At 40.1% G+C, this 16,088-nt stretch overlaps 1 protein-coding gene across 1 annotated transcript; it reads left to right on the forward strand.

Moving 5' to 3' along the window:
- The first annotated feature begins 721 nt into the window (after positions 1–721).
- Positions 722–11,692, forward strand: ndnfl (neuron-derived neurotrophic factor, like). The gene is made up of 4 exons (XM_006783676.3): positions 722–1,278; positions 3,839–4,072; positions 5,728–5,852; positions 9,576–11,692. Exons 2-4 carry the CDS (start codon positions 3,903–3,905, stop codon positions 11,027–11,029), a joined length of 1,749 nt encoding a protein of 582 aa, XP_006783739.1. The 5' UTR covers positions 722–1,278; positions 3,839–3,902; the 3' UTR covers positions 11,030–11,692.
- The last annotated feature ends 4,396 nt before the right edge of the window (positions 11,693–16,088 follow it).

The following is a 16,088-nucleotide window of genomic DNA, read 5'->3' on the forward strand; positions in this document are numbered from 1 at the left end:
TAGGCATGTTTTGGTATATATTATGTAGTTTGATGTGTCCTTTAATCTGATCATTTCCTTTAATTATAAGAAAATGTCACATTAAAATCAGTTTTTGGAATCTGAAGCCTATTGGCATTCTAAAATTTAATGAAACTCCACAAAATAAATATGAAAATAAAGTTTAAAACCTTATCTCTAAGTAGTACAGCATAACAAAGGATATCCTAAAGTAATTCAACCAATGAACCAAGAGCTACTGCAGCTCTTTAAATAATGAAAATATGTCGGAAAGTGCTGAAATGATTTTATTTGCTATCCAAAGTCCCTTTTCACTTTTTTATTTAACATTTGATATAAACATGCACACTAAATATTTGCATAAATCTATTAAGGGACTGATAAGCTGCTCTCCTGTTTAAATATGTTCATTTAGAGGCAGACTAACCACCTGACTGAACAAGCGATAAGGGCACAAAGACAGTGTAACCTCTAACATGCTGTCTGAAATCATCTCCTAATGCAGATGTTATCAGACCAGCCAGAGACTGGCGTGTATTGTGAATGCACTTAACTTTTACATCACCTCCCTATTCCCTAACGCTGCTCTTGACAACACATTCTCTCTCTCTCTCTCTCTCTCTCTCTCTCTCTCTCTCTCTCTCTCTCTCTCTTCTCATCACCACCCCCATTCAGCGACCTCACCGTCATCCCCCTCACACTCACCCACTCGCTCCCTCACTCTCAGATTGCACATACAGATATACAAACACACTCAGTCACACATGAGCCTATTTGAATTGCAAGTGAGGTCTGTTCACTACCAGGAGCAGGTAAACAGAAGGAAGAAGTGAAAAGAACGGGAGGAAGGGGGGGAAAAAAGAGTGACAGTGGGTAAACGAGAAGCGAAGAAAGCATACAGGCTTCACTGACCAGATGACATTCACAGAGTATTTAGCAGGACAAGCCTCCACGTGTGAAGGTCTCAGAGAGACGGAGGAAAAGAGTGTGGAGAGTGCCTTGGGAGCCTTGCACCACACCAAGGCACACAGGAGGTGGGACAGCCCTGAAGGAACACCTGAGCTCTGAAGAGACATCTCTTGAAGTAAGGGGTGAGCAGCGCCTCATGGGAGACGGAATCAGTGGAACACCCGACAACAACCTGCTGTCGCTCCTCCTCTCCTCGCAACCGACTCTCACCCCCCTTCCTCCTCCTCCTCCTCCATCCTCTCTCCCTCTCTCATTTGATCCCATCCCTCACTCCCTGCACCAGAGAGGGAGAGCGTGCACAGAGAGAAGGTAAGGGGATGCATGCATGCATGTTGTCCTTGCAGAGCATGTGTGTGTGTGAGTGTGTGTGAGTGCGTCAGCGTTTCAGATTTCAACTGGTTGTGTAAGTCAGCAACTTGCTTCTTTGAATCAGTTGTTTGTGTGTGTGTGTGTGTGTGTGTGTGTGTGTGTGGTCTCTGGAGGGTTGTTAATAAAGCTGAGACAGATGTAAAGCACTTTTAGTACGTCTTATGACTGTTTTTGCACGTTTAAAGGTTGGGGTCATCTCTCTTTTCTTTTTGACAACTAGTAGTCTTTTTGAATTATTTACAAATACACTAGTGTGACTATGAAGTGGGGCAGTGAACACAGTGAATGAAGAGCCATAAACTAAAGAAAGAGTGTGATACTATATAAAAGTGTGTGAACGACAAGCGGCGTGAGAGGTGCAGGGAGAGTGAAAGTGAGGAAAATGAGGGAAGGTTTATATATTCAAAAGTACGTGCATCGAGTTAGAAAGTGAACCGTAAAATCCTATCAAGTTGCATGGTAATTGCATGTTACCCTTCCATCATTTCGTCAACCCCCACCATGAATCACAGGCCAGTTCTTTGCTCGTAGTAGTTTGGGGGGGACAACGGATCCTGCAGGGACCACCCCATGCCATTTAATCTGTCCCTGCCCACAGATAACAGAAGGCAGATGGTCCTGCCAGAGCCGAGGGAGACAGAAGATAGCTAATACAATGTGCAGACAGATAGCACACAGAACTCAACCTGTCCCCCTGAAACTGAGCCTGCATCAACTTCTAAATAAGGGGAACAAATGAAGTGAAAAACAGACAGAAAAAGAAAAGCATAAAGAGGAAGAAAAAGATAAACAGAGCCGAGCTCAAGTATCTTTAATTAAAACTCAAGCAGTATCCAGAATAAATGCAGTCAGTTGACAGTCTGGGATAAACATAATGGAAAGAGGAAACTCGTATAAACAAAAATAACCAAAAAAAAAAAAGAGCAGAGAGTGAGCAGGACCATCAAAGTCATGAGCTCCTGTGTATTTATTTATTGAGGGTGGTAGTTAAGTTCACTAAGCTCCCTCTCGCTCTAAGACCCAGCCTTTTCGCCTTATGAAAATTCAATTGGCCATAATTTGCTGAGGAGCCGTATGCATATTTTATCAGCGGGTGCGTTTTGAAGAAACAAGCCCGCCAAGCTTTTTTGTGTCTTCATCTTTATCAAGATTGAATGAGGGGACGTGTGAGAGGGGCTGTGAGGTTGTGCAGCCATCTGCTAATATGTGCCACACTGGGCATTTGACATGGGAGCTAAAGTAAACACCAATCAGCTTCATATGTCTGGCTGAAGCACAGAGAGAAATCCATTGCGACCTTGTTGCCTGACTAGAATGTTTTTCTCTTTTGATTCTAACCATCTCTTTTCTAGTTCCACTTTCTCCTCTCTCCTCTCTCCATCTTCTTCCCTCTAATTACTCTAGGATCCAACATCCTCCTCTTCTCGCTCTCCATTTTCACAGCCCTCCCTTCCTCTCTCCCCTCTCATTTCAATCATTTTTTCTCCCTCTGCATGTCTCTCAGTTAAGGCTTTATGGGTCGTTCACTCCCCTCTTTCTTTGCAAGGATAATGAGCAGGCGCCTCTGTGTGACTTTGTAGCTGCGCGACGATCTGTGAGTTTGAATCTCGGAGCGTCCCGGGGCCCAAAAGACTCAGATGTACCTTCTGTAGCTGCCTCCGTGGTTCCACTGCTGCTGTCATCTGATCTATGGGGCACAGCACTGACATAATACACCTTGTTAGGGGAAGGCGGGGAGTGTGTTGGCGAAGGCTGTGTGACTTTGAACAAATGTGTTTTCTCAGGAGAGAAAGAAAACAGTGAGACCTGTAATCATCTACTATCACTAAATCACAACCGCATGCACACAGGAGCACGCCCACATATAAATGTACAGATAAAAGGACTGTGAAACACTAACAGAGTGCGAGAGAAATAAGAAAAAAACGGGGGGAAAAGACAGAAAGAAAGCCTGAAAAATCTGATACCAGTTCTTCTGGTTTAGGCATTGCATAAATCTATGCTGAATGGATTTGACTGCATCAGAGCACCTCCAGGTGTTGTTTGAACACTCCTCTCTGCATCAGCACGGCATCGCTTTCTCAAGATAAGTCCCCTAATAATCATAATCAAAGATATTTCGAGAACAGACCCATTCGAACCCTCAAACTAAAAATAGAAATGTAGATATAAAGGCAGCGACTTCAGAGTGATATTAGCAACCCACTTCACACTTTGAAAAGTGGTGCGATGGGTGATTTTTTACAGTGAGTGTCAAGCTGTGCTACACACACATCCCAGAGTAATATAGCATGGCAATTTCTTTTCCCTGGTATGAATAATTCTGTCTGAATAGGATAGGATGTTTCTTCATATCAATGAATCATCAGCCGCTACAGCTCTTTAGTGTCTGCCTGAATGGTACAGTAGAAATTTAACTAAGTCTGCGTGTGTGTGTTTGTGTGTGCATTGCTGATGGGCTCTGATTGATGGTCTTGACCTTTCCACTGTGCATTTTCAGAGCCCGGGAGCCATCCAGGACGTAGGGACGAAGACTAAAAGGCACGAGAGAGTGTGAATCCACTATGGCGCTGTCTTGGTGTCTTGGTGCAGCTTTGGCACTGGTATGTGGATCTTTGTGGCCCCAGGTGCACTCAGGTGTGGCACCTGAGAATGAGGTGCCACTTCGCCCAACTACGTGGTTACCAGAAGGAAAGATCACCTCTGTAACCCTACCTAAAGGACGAACTCGCAGGTAACAGATGGAAAGCATCCATGTGGTTGATAGCTTGTTTCCACTGAGAGCATAGCAAGATTGTTTTCATTATATTTAATGATGTGGTGTCATAAGAGGTGAAAAAGGTGCTCCTATCTTTTAAAAAATATCAATTTTTCAGCATACTTTATGCTGAATTATCAGTACATTAGTATGTGTACCAAATAAACTGTGCCTAATGAATGAAGTGGATTGAAAGCAGTTTCGAACTAAGCAGAGCAGACTAGGTAATTCCTAAGAAGTGACAGGTGAGTGAATCACCAAACAAAAACAAAAAAAGGCACCAATCACGATTAAGATAAATTGTGATTAGGATTAAAATTAAAATCTATTCAAAAGATTAAAAATATATTCACCCCATGATGACATGAAGCTGAAATAAATCAGCAAGCGCCACATAATGAATTCCTTGTCAAACTATATCATTTCTTTAATGCATACACTTAATATTTTTGTCTAATGATTAGACTTGAAATGAACTTAAAGTACCATTTTAAACAGTCAGGTAATTCATGTGTTTCTAATCCAAACAAGTCCATGATAATCTCAGCACTTGTGTAACAGCTGAATTCACGTGAAACTAGATGCTGTCCCTGCTTGACGTTTTTCCTCATTTGCATTTCATTTAAGACCCACGATTAAAAACGGAGGTCTGCTCAGTGAGGTCGGAAACAGTAACATATCACCACCCATTCCCTATCCACCTTTCGTGGAGACAGAGGCTGATTCCAGCAGCGCTGTAGAGAGGGCAAGAGGAAGTGGAGCCCATTTGGCTTGAACCCTACACAACAGTGCCAGTTGCTTTCTGAAAGCGGGAGCTGAAAATTGCGACATGCATCTCCCCGTGAGCTGCAGTCTGTCCACCAGTGCAGTCAAGCAGGACCACACGGCAAATAATGGAGAGAAAACACTGATTCAGAAATTAATCACTCTATTAAATAATCCACAAAGTGCCCTTGAGAAAGAGTGCTGCACATCTGTTTGGAAACAATCACCATCTGTGCAGAATAATGAATAAATGGGTTTGTGTGGTAGGAAATAATTATGCTGTTAATACATTTTCACGTAGCACGACTAAATGTAAAGAAATGTTAAAGACTTCTTCTATTCAGTCGTCTTTGCTAGTCAATAAAGAGTTGAATTGAATTTTAATAGGCCACCACAGAATAAGCGTTAAAATGCCCTTCAACAGCAATTCAACTGCCATATAATATGCAAATCTAACATCCAACATGCAACAGCACAACCATGTCCTTATAGTTTCTATGCTAAGCACGAGCTGAGATGGTTACATCAAGCAGACAGATATCTATCTGAAGCCGTCAGTGCAGCCTTATCCTCTGATTCTGAGGTCACCTCTCCTGATCTGCTATCAAATGACTGATCAGCGTGTAGGCAAATGGAAACACAGCAACTGGCAAATGTCTGAATTGGCTGTAACTCGTCAAATTTTAGTAAAAGAAATTATAACCGCCCCACCTTATCTAAAAATCATCCAACAAAATGAAAGAATGGGCACCGAACAATATCTTGTCTTCTCGTCCATCACCTTGCAGCTGAACAGAAGCAGGATGCTATCTTTCTGTCATCCCCGGTGAAAAAGCAAGCTGGTTGTCTTTGGTGTTTCTCCACAGGTTATACTTCACGCTGAAGAAGAAAGCTCCGGGGATGTCTGTGACAGTCAGCCCTTGTGACCTTCCCATTGAATGGACCTTGGCTGCTCGCACCCTGAAGGACAAACCCCTCAAAAACCTGCAATGTGAGTGGACAGTAAGACCACAAGCTGCACCTTTTGATACCCACTTAACCTGAAGACCTCACTACATCTGGCTTAGCCAAGGACATTGATTAGAGATTATCATTGCCATATAATATGTAGGGATTTAGTGAAGGGCAAACAGTCTAATCTTACTTAAGCTTCAATGTGTAGATGAGACTTTTAAACCAGATATGTGACCAGAATTAGTAGCATGAGGTAAAAAGGTACATTCTTGCTACGTGTTTTCATTATTTGTAGCTTCAAGGTCATGCTTTTACTGCAACTGTTACACAAATTTATAGGCCAACAAACTGATTTCTGTCAAACAATAATTTCACTGTTGAAGCCTGAGTGTGTTTCCGTATTATGAAAAGTCCACAAATTTAACAGTCCTACATCTTATCAGCACATTGTACCCCTTTGTTGAAGTTCAAAGCACTGTGAAACGCATATATTTTTTTCTAAATGTCACCCAATGTCTTTGACAAGGACAGAGACAGCGAGTGCGATCATATCTGTGTGTCACCTGGTGATAAATTTTATCTGAGGCTTTTCATTCCGTGAAACACACACACCAAAAAGCTCTGCCAACTCCCTGTTCAAATATTGAATAAAACAACAAACTAAAACTGCACTCTGTAACAATCTGTTTCTTGAAAACCAAAGCAATTAAATAAAATCAAAGGATTAAATATATTCTGGCACAAAGGCTTAGAATTAAAGTCAGGCAATCAGTGCTCAGAGGAAACAGAAGTAATCACATTTCAGTCCTAAAAAGGCAGAGATTTCTGGGAAAGGAAACAGGCCTCAGTGTTTTCCAAGAGTATTTTTCCAGGTTACTTAAACAAGCTTCTCCACATAAAATAACATTATGTTATAAAATGACACATGAATCATTCAGACCCTGAGCTCATGGGTCCCCATTGCCAGCCTGAATAATTCACTTTGATTCGGTAACATTTGGTCTCATTTTTCATCTCTAGGAGACATGAACAGTGAAAACAATTGGTGAATTTTTTTTTTCTGTCTTTTATCTGGCAGTAGCGTCATTTAAGTGAAGAGTCTGTACTTCACAATGAAAACACTTTAGGTGTTGAATGAAAATACTGCCAACCATTTTTGAAGTGGCAATTGACATTTTAGATATATATTTGTTTGTTCATTTACAAGGTGCTTAGGATTTTCTCTGTCAGCCAGGTTCAGTTATAATGTACATTGTTATAATGTACAAACATAACACTTTTGGTTTAATAACATGTACTATATTTTTTTAAAACAGCGACACCTAAATAGTATAAAAATTGTGTCCACTGCTTACACTTTGGTGAAACATAACATGATTTATTAACCAGTAAATTAAATTTCTAATTTAGCATTAGCATACTTCTCAGTAAATCGCTATAGCTAATTTCTTAAATTTCAACTCTTGTGGCATTGCTAAAAACACATTACATTACTACTTTATGGGAAAGCAACTCAAAAACACCAAATAAAGAATTTAATTTTGGTAAACATACTTATTTACATACTGCCAGCAGTAAAAAAGGAAGATAATATGAAACCAGTGGTGATTAGCTTAGCATAGGAGCTAGCCAGGGGGATCTGCTACAAATTGAAATTAACAGGTTAGAGCAATGACTATTTTCTACAGTCATTGGGTTAGCAAGCTACGTTGAGCTAAAAGTCAAAGCTTTCTGTGTCACTATGGTAACTTACCAAATCACCATGGTAACTTACGCTGAATACCTCTGGTTGGGAGCAGGTTATGTTCAGATTTTCTGTTTGAAGTCAGCTAGAAGCGCCATGTTTTCATTGATTCTTTTATTCAAAGTATATTTTTAAGTGCAATATAGATTATCTGCAGCAGGAATACATTTTATGTGTGCATTTTGTTAAGCTATACCTTACTAAAAACCAAAACCAAGTCATTAGGTGGTGATACAGAATGTTGTTGTTCTTTTTTTATTGCCAACTTTGTCTTAATATGCTACTATTTCTGTTTTACACTGCTGGAATTGCAATTACCACAGGATAGATTAGAAAATTAATTAACATGTGTATTACCCAGAATACCCACACAATTAGTAAAACAGATTTAATTTTGATTTGGCAACAGATTAAAGCAATTTCCATGCCTCATTTTTTCCGTTACGGGACAGTAACCTCTAATGTATTACATTTAAAGTTTCAGATATCTAATGTGCAGCTGTGACGTTGTAAACAGCAGTATTAGATTAATTAAATTGACTTAAAATGTTTATTTTTAGTGCTCTGCGCATTAAATCTAAGAGTAGCCTAATTAATTTTCTGCAGTATTAATCTCTTGTCTTATTTGCAAGAAGAAAGCTGAAAAGCGCTGTTGTTGTGTTATGTTTTATCAAGTTGGCTAACACACAGAAAGCCTGCATGTGTTTCATTCATTTGTAGTAAGATTCTACCCTTATGGCCATGTGGTAAATGGTAAATGGACTTATATAGTTCTTTTCTACTCTAACTGAGCACTCAAAGGGCTTTTTAGTCCAGTCCTCATTTATCCATTTACATAGACATTAATCTGTACCTAAGCAACATGTCTCACACTCTAATGAATGCACTGGGATCATTAGGGTGCCTTTCTTAGGGCCCAAAGTCAGGCACGCAGACTGGTGGAGCTGAAAACAAACCACTGACCGTCCAGTTGGTAGACAACCCGTTCTATCTCCTGACCAACAGCTGCCCCCCATATTATATGCTGTTTATCTAATCTGTACAAAAACAGACTTCTAATAACGTGGTGTTTTTGTGTAATTAATTATGTAATTGCACTAATTGTATGAGTGCACTGACTTCAAGGAGGCTACATTAAGCAAACTCCATACAGAGTGTGGCATGCATCTTATCCAATTCAGAGCATGAAAGTAATAAGCATTTCTTATGCAATGACAGCTTTATTTCTTTAACACTGTAAAGAACCTAATATGAGATAATCCAAACTTTATAAGGTCTCCTTCAGGCATGTTTTGATATATAACCTGAGTTATTGCACTTGTATTTATTGTTGGCCACATTTAATTTGTGCAGATTCTAACATTGATTTATATTGCATATTAAGTTGTGCAATGTTATTTTATGACTTTGCAGAATAAAGTTTATTATAACATTAATTGCTTCATTTAGAGCACTTTATAATTTTATGTGTAACATTTAAGTTATTTATTATCACCCCTTGAAAAAACATTAGCTCCTATCTGCTGGTGTGCATGTCAGGATATAAAGTTCACACTGTCCAGCTGCACTGGTGTTTATTATGGAGAATACTTTTAAGAAAACTTTTAACTCACCATTCATCTATAGCTCAGGGAAACTGGAGAACACCACTGAAACAAGACACCAGGGTTACACATATAAGAATTATGCTACTTTAGATAATAATGTTTGTCTGAAAATCATGTCTAATTATTCTTCCTGATTTAAAAATCCCAAATCTGAGAATGTACAAATACTACCAGATGTGCAAAAACTACCAGATGCAATTCAAGTCCTGCTTCACTCTAACTCCAACTGTGCGCAGCAAAACATTTATCCTTCAGTGAATGAATGTGAAAACAATCTTCTAGTATCAAACTTTGTCGTTGTCCAAAGTGATTGTCAAATGCACAAGTGAAGTAAGAATAAGCAAAACATATTCAAGTGTGTCATTATGATCTATTGTGGCTAGCTTTCTTTTTTCTTCTTTGCTCACAGGGAGTACTAAAAAAAGCATGCCTGAGGTGTGGTGGCGAGGTCCTGGGACGGAGGAGAAAATACACAGCAATACTGGCAATACAGTGGAAAGCTACAGTGGTCCAACCTATCCAAGCGCTTCCATCTACATCCTAAGGCTACGCTCCAAACAGCAGAACACCAGAGCAACAGTGTATCTTCATGAAGGCCTGGGGCCTTCAGGCATCTTCCCTCTGCTCCCAGCTGACCCGCAAGTTCACACATTAGGTGTAGGCATGACCAGCGTCACCCTCAGCTGGGCACCCAGTGCCTCCATAACGAGCCTCCCACATACACAGACCAGTTATGAATACTGTGTCCTTGTCAACTCACAGGAAAACTACCCCAGCCTTTGTGCTGCACAGAAGAGTATGAGGAAGGAGAAAGACCAAAAACAAGAAAAGAAGGACAGACGGAGCAGGGTGACGGTCTGGCCCATTTTGAAGGAGTGGTGGTGGCAGCAGTGGGACACTTATCCTGAAAGTCCTCAAAGTCAACCAGCTTCCCTCACTGATGAGTATGAAGACCTCCAATGTGTGTGTCAGGGGACAGAAAGTGTTTGCACTGTCTCAGAGCTCCTGCCTGAGACCCAGTATTACTTTGATGTCTTTGTGGTCGACAGGCTGAATGGGACCAGCATGGCATACAAGGGGACACTTGCTCGGACACATGAGGAGGCTCGACCTGCTATTACCGCCCTTAGAGAAGGAGAGCTGAGGTGGGTGACTTTCCAAGACAGAGGCTTCAGCTCGGAGCAGTTCTTCAGTTTCCGTCCTCGGGGTTGGCAACAGAGTGGCCTCCTCACCTTGCAGAGCTGTGGGGAAGGTGAAAAGGTCAAGGTGACTGTATCTAGTAAAGGTCAGGTCTTGACCTCTCAGGCTGCTGGGCGAGAATTAGCGCACATATGGCTCCAGGGAAGTACTTCCTATCTCATCCACCTGGAGAGAGAAGGAACCGCCATGGACCACACCTCTGCTGTTACAGACCCATCGCTACCAGAAGGTCTGACAGCTTCAGTCAAAATGCAGACCTCATCAGCTTACCACCGGAGAGGAGTCCCATCTCTGCCCTCCACCTTACAGATAAAATCCTTCAACCGATTGCGTGGTTGCAGTAGTGTCACCCTAGCATGGATGGGAACAGAAGAAAGAAGCCTTTACTGTGTGTACCGCAGAAAGCTTGGAAGCCATGAAGCAGAAGCTGGCGGAGCATCAGCTCTAACTGCACCCTGTCTGGGGCCAGAGTCCCGCTCTGACACCGAGAGAGTTCTCTGCAAGTATTTCCAAGAGCTGAATCCTCGGCGGGCCGTCACTACAGCTGTGATTGGGGGCCTGGAGCCAGGAATGGCCTATGTGTTTGATGTCTATCTAATGAGACGCTGGGGGATCCCTGTCAAGTACACCAGCAAGATGGTGAAGACTAGAAAGGAATGCTGAGTTGCTGCCCCCTACAGGAGGTTTTTAAACTGTCCCAGTTAAGGGACAAATGCATCAGCCACGGGCATGCTATAAAGACTGTCCAAGAGAACGAAGCCATTTGACTGTTGTAGAGAGACTGTTACCATAACAAGGAAATATTCCCTCTGGAGGAGCAATGGTTACATTCAAGATCTCCACTTACAAGATCTGTGCAAGTGGATAGAAAGCATATGAGAAGGATCTGCACACCAGCAAAAGTTCATAACATTTACAATACAGTTCCTGTGCTTTTGTCATTTTTTCCATTGTTGATCATAATAATAATGTGCCAGTTGTCCAAGTGCTTATTTTGTGTCACAATACAAAGAACGGATGAGGTTTGTGATGACAAAAGTCAAGACAAAAACAACAACAGAGACTGTGCCAAATATGCAACAGAAGCAGATGGGGCAATAATTAGATCACATCTGAGACGTGGGGGTTGTAGTATATATCTCCAGTGCTGCATATTGTAAAGGCTTATAAACACAGATGGGTGCAATCTACAGATGCTAAGTTCAAAGTCAGTGTGTATCTTTGTGTTCTGCTTTCGCATGAAGCAGTGAAAATACTTAGTGACTTGCCTCATTGTCTTTGATGTATTCTTGTGCTGCTTCAAACTCATTAATAAATACTTGGGTATCCGTATGGTTCTGCCTGACTGATGCATGTATTTGCACTAGTTTGTGAAATTCTAAATTTAACGCTTCAGCTTTTATCGTGAGAAATTAAGTCTGTTGGGTTGCTCAAGGCCACACTAATCTGTGGCATTTAATTAAGGGGAGATTTATGATTTATTTTGGTTAATAGATTCAAACTAAGGTTGAAATATAAAAAATGTATTTTACGTAGACTTTAATCTGCTGATAGATTTTTTTCAGGAGAAAATAATATAGAAAAAACAATGTTTAAAGGGATCATTTATATATGGCATTATCACTTCAGACACAGCAGCTTTAACATCATTACACAATAATTTGTCTGCAGCATCACCCGTTAGCCTCAATCTTAGCATTTGATCATGCTGTGACCATATTTGGATGAGAGGATGGATTTAAATTATTAGCTAGCAATAAGGCTAGCAAGCTTGGTAATCAAGCTCCACCCATAAGCTGTACAGGTTCAACACCTGCTAAATAAAGCACTAGAATACACTTACTAAAACTGAAAGACAAACTTCTTGGACCATTTGTATTTCACACTAGTCTAATGTTTTTGATTAGTGGCGTTGAAGCCTGCCAAAGGTTAACTGGCTACAGTTGCCTGGGTCTGAACACCTGTCAGTCAAATGGCAGATGCATTTCACCCTCCATGGAGTTTATATAAAGGGGTATAAATGCCAAAACCATTTCTGTAAAAGGTTGTTAACATGCTATTTAATGGTGTAAACTTGGGCATTTCAGCATTGGAGTCTATGAGTATTGGAAATCTTTTACACAGCCTCAAATGTCGTTTTTAGTGAAAAGTGGTGCGGCACAGGATTCGAAACAGTCTTGTGTTGTATACTTGATTTACAAAGTGTGTGTGTGTGTGGGGGGGGGGGGGGGGGGGGGGGGGAATATTTAGACTTTTTACTACAGTAAAAGTTATAATCCTGCTTAAGTATTGCAAAACTGAAATATTTTTTAAGGTACACTGTGTAAAATCTCACAAATAGATATTAGTAGATTGCAGATTACAGCCAAGGAAATTCTGTTTTCTTATCCCTCCCAATTCAAGTGCATAATCTAAGCTACAGTAGCTGCTGTAGGACAAACAACTCTGTATCTACAGTGAGTGTAGGTTGTCTGTCCACTGCTTACCTCAGTTGTCAATATGTCAGGTGTCCATGTCTATTTAATCTGGAGGAGGCTGTAAAACTTTGTGAAAGGAGTCCGATGAGTCCATGAGTCAGTGAAGCTCACTTTTGTCCGATGACAGCGATACTGAGGTGAGTTGTTGAGAATATCAACTTTTCTGTAGGTAAACACTGTTGCATTTTTGCCACTGAGCTGCTGTTAGCTGCTGTTAGCTCTTGTTAGCTGATATTAGCCGGTGTTAGTGAAAATTTCTTTGAAACAGATCAAACACAATGTGAGAATAAAATCAAACCTTTAATAAGAGGAAAAGCGTGACTTTTAGGACACTCAAACCTAACATTAGCTGACATAGCGTTAGCTTATAACCAGCTGTTGTTGCATAGCTGGCATTTTCAGTTGGCCAGATGGGTTGCATGTCTAATCCACTAAAAATAAGTAATTGTGACAATTTGGGGAATAAATAAGCATGTTTATGCACATTTGCATGTGTCGGAGCCCTGCCTTCATTTAGGAGATGAGGCTTAAGGTGGGGAGGAAGAGAATGGCGTGGAAATGAGAAAGAAGAGAGAAAAATGAAAGACGAGTTGGAGAAGGAGAAAGACATAGTGAGGAAGAGATGATGACAATATAAAAGTTTCATTTATTAAATATTCATCTATAGCTAGGAAAGAGCTATTTGTGATCTTTAAATTAAAAGTAACTTATAAGGCGTCCTACATGTAGGGTGGTCTCCACATAAAACACAAATAGCATTTCAAGTTTTTACAACAGATGCGGCACTTGCAAAGGAATACAAGAGACTGATGCTGATTTAGCATCATAAACATGATATTACTGAATCATAATTAGTGATTTATTGATGTGTATATCTCTTAAACATTGTATTGTTAATGATTTTAATCACTTATATTATTATATTATTAAGTAAAGGATTTTGAATATGCATCTGCCATGCAGAAAGAAAAGAAGAAGACAACAGAGATTTATGGATGTAGTGAGGGAGAACATGAAAAGGGTAGGTACTAAGAAATGAGGGTCACCACAGCTGAAAGAAGAAGAAGCCTTATATGCATTTAATCTGTTTTAACACCCAACATGTATCATGTAAAAATGTATTAACATTTATAGTTTATAACATACTGGCAACACATTGAAGATGTTAAGTACATGTATACACACTATAAATACTAGCTGAAAGACGTTTGGGAAATAAGTAAAGAAAAAAGTTTTAAAAACTATAAATCTTGTGTTATCTCTTGCAGGGGCGATTCTAGGATCAGAGCTTTGGGGGTGCTGAGCACCCAGAGAGCTGCCCATCCAGGCAAGATAAACTTTACTCATCACAATGAGACTTCTTCCCCGTCTCTGTCAGTCCCTGCATCCCTAAATGCCTCCAGTTGTCCCGAGTTCTGTCTGACTGCCTCCTTGGTGCATTTAAACCCCTGTTCCTCCCTGTCCTCATCGTCTGTTGTCTTCATCTCCATTATCAGTCATCATAATTTTACCCTCTCTGTGCAAGTCTGCAAATTTCTTTATTAAATCATAAGTTTCTTAAATTCATCAAGTCTCTCTGTGCCTGGGTCCTCGTCACAAAACATGGCATCACTGTTTTGTACATTTTAACACAATTTAATCCCCAGATATTTGAAAGAATAGCAAAACACTTTTTTGAAAAGTCTGTAACAAAACCATCAAATCTGATCAAGGTTATTAAAATGTTGTCAAAGAAGAATGGATTGGAATAAAAAAAAATACATATCCTAACCTTAATTACTGGGGAAAAATGATGAATGATGCTCACAGTGAGTAAAAAGTAAACTGTGTGCATTTTTTGGACAGAGATTCACTTCTAATGAGTATGTATAATACAATACAGATACATAAAAAATACACTCCAAAAATAGAAGAGTCCTTGAAATATACAAAATATTATTAGAAAATGGAGACACTTGGCCTTTGGTACAATGTATACAATGTATGAAAAGATCTTTACTGCAGATACTACTATGGCTCTGCAGATTTTTTCTTTTCTTTTAACCTATGTCGCCTCACCTTGAGGTTGGTAAATCTGTCTATCACATTTTGGTGGTCAAGTCTCTCACGCATCTCTTTCCCAACTGACATCACAGCCAGATGCTGGAGTCTGAAAAGACCCATGGTCCTTCTCAGCCAGGTATGGAGCTGACTCAAGACACTAAAAGACCTTTCACAGCTACAGCTGCTAACTGGGTTTGTTAGGGCAACCTGAATAACAGTTTTCAGTTTGGGGAAGATCTGATTATCCAGAAGATTGTACAATGTTAACATATCTGGAATGGCACCAGCCTCACTCTTGAGCTTTATAAAGTCTTTGGCAACCGTGACTTCCTCTGACTGAAGCTCAATATGGTAATGCAGTGCCAGGGCTGACAACCCAGTTTGTTTTGCAGATTCTGTATAGCAGCTTTAATATAGGGAGAACACAACTTCCAGATTGTATGAGTTGTTTGTCTTTCTTTTTCTTTGCCAGTTTAACAGTTCCTGTTTTGCCTGTTAGTACTCCCTGTCTGTTTTCTTACCTGGTACTTCCTGATCTTGTACTTTGTCCTCATGTTCCCCTCTTTCCTCTCTCCCTCTTTGGACTGACAATCTGTAGACACACACACACACACACACACACACACACAACAGGAGTTATAAGGTTAATGGGCATCCAGTCAGTTAGCTAGTTAGTACCTTGGGTTCAATATCGGCACGTGCACATATGGCAAAATAACCAGTTTCTCTCATTACATTTCAAACAGGACAGTGGTAACAACAGCAAGCTACGGACAATGTTAAGTTTTAGATTTTAAATAGGCTGTATACATTTCAATGAGATCAACAGGGCAGTCAAATATCGCTAATTTTACTACAGAGCAAACATCGTTGGAAAACACGTTTTCAACTAGGGCTGCCACAAACAATTGTTTTGATAGTCGACTGGTCACCGATTATTCTTGCAATTAGTCGACTATCAGATCATGCATCCATTGGATGTACAGCGTACAGCTTATTGCACCAGCATTGCACCAGCATGCATCTGCTCTCATATAACTATCATTATCTAAGTGTTTAAGGTATGTGCTAACTAAAAATAAAGACAAGATGATAGTTTATTAAATTTGAATGAAATTTGCAGATTGTTTCGGTGAAGTTTAATAAACTCATTGTTATCTAAAATATAAATATATTCTCGAGCATCTCACACTTCTGATAAT

Source organism: Neolamprologus brichardi, chromosome 13, assembly GCF_056152115.1.
Source record: "Neolamprologus brichardi isolate AB-2024 chromosome 13, ASM5615211v1, whole genome shotgun sequence".
NCBI lineage: Eukaryota > Metazoa > Chordata > Actinopteri > Cichliformes > Cichlidae > Neolamprologus > Neolamprologus brichardi.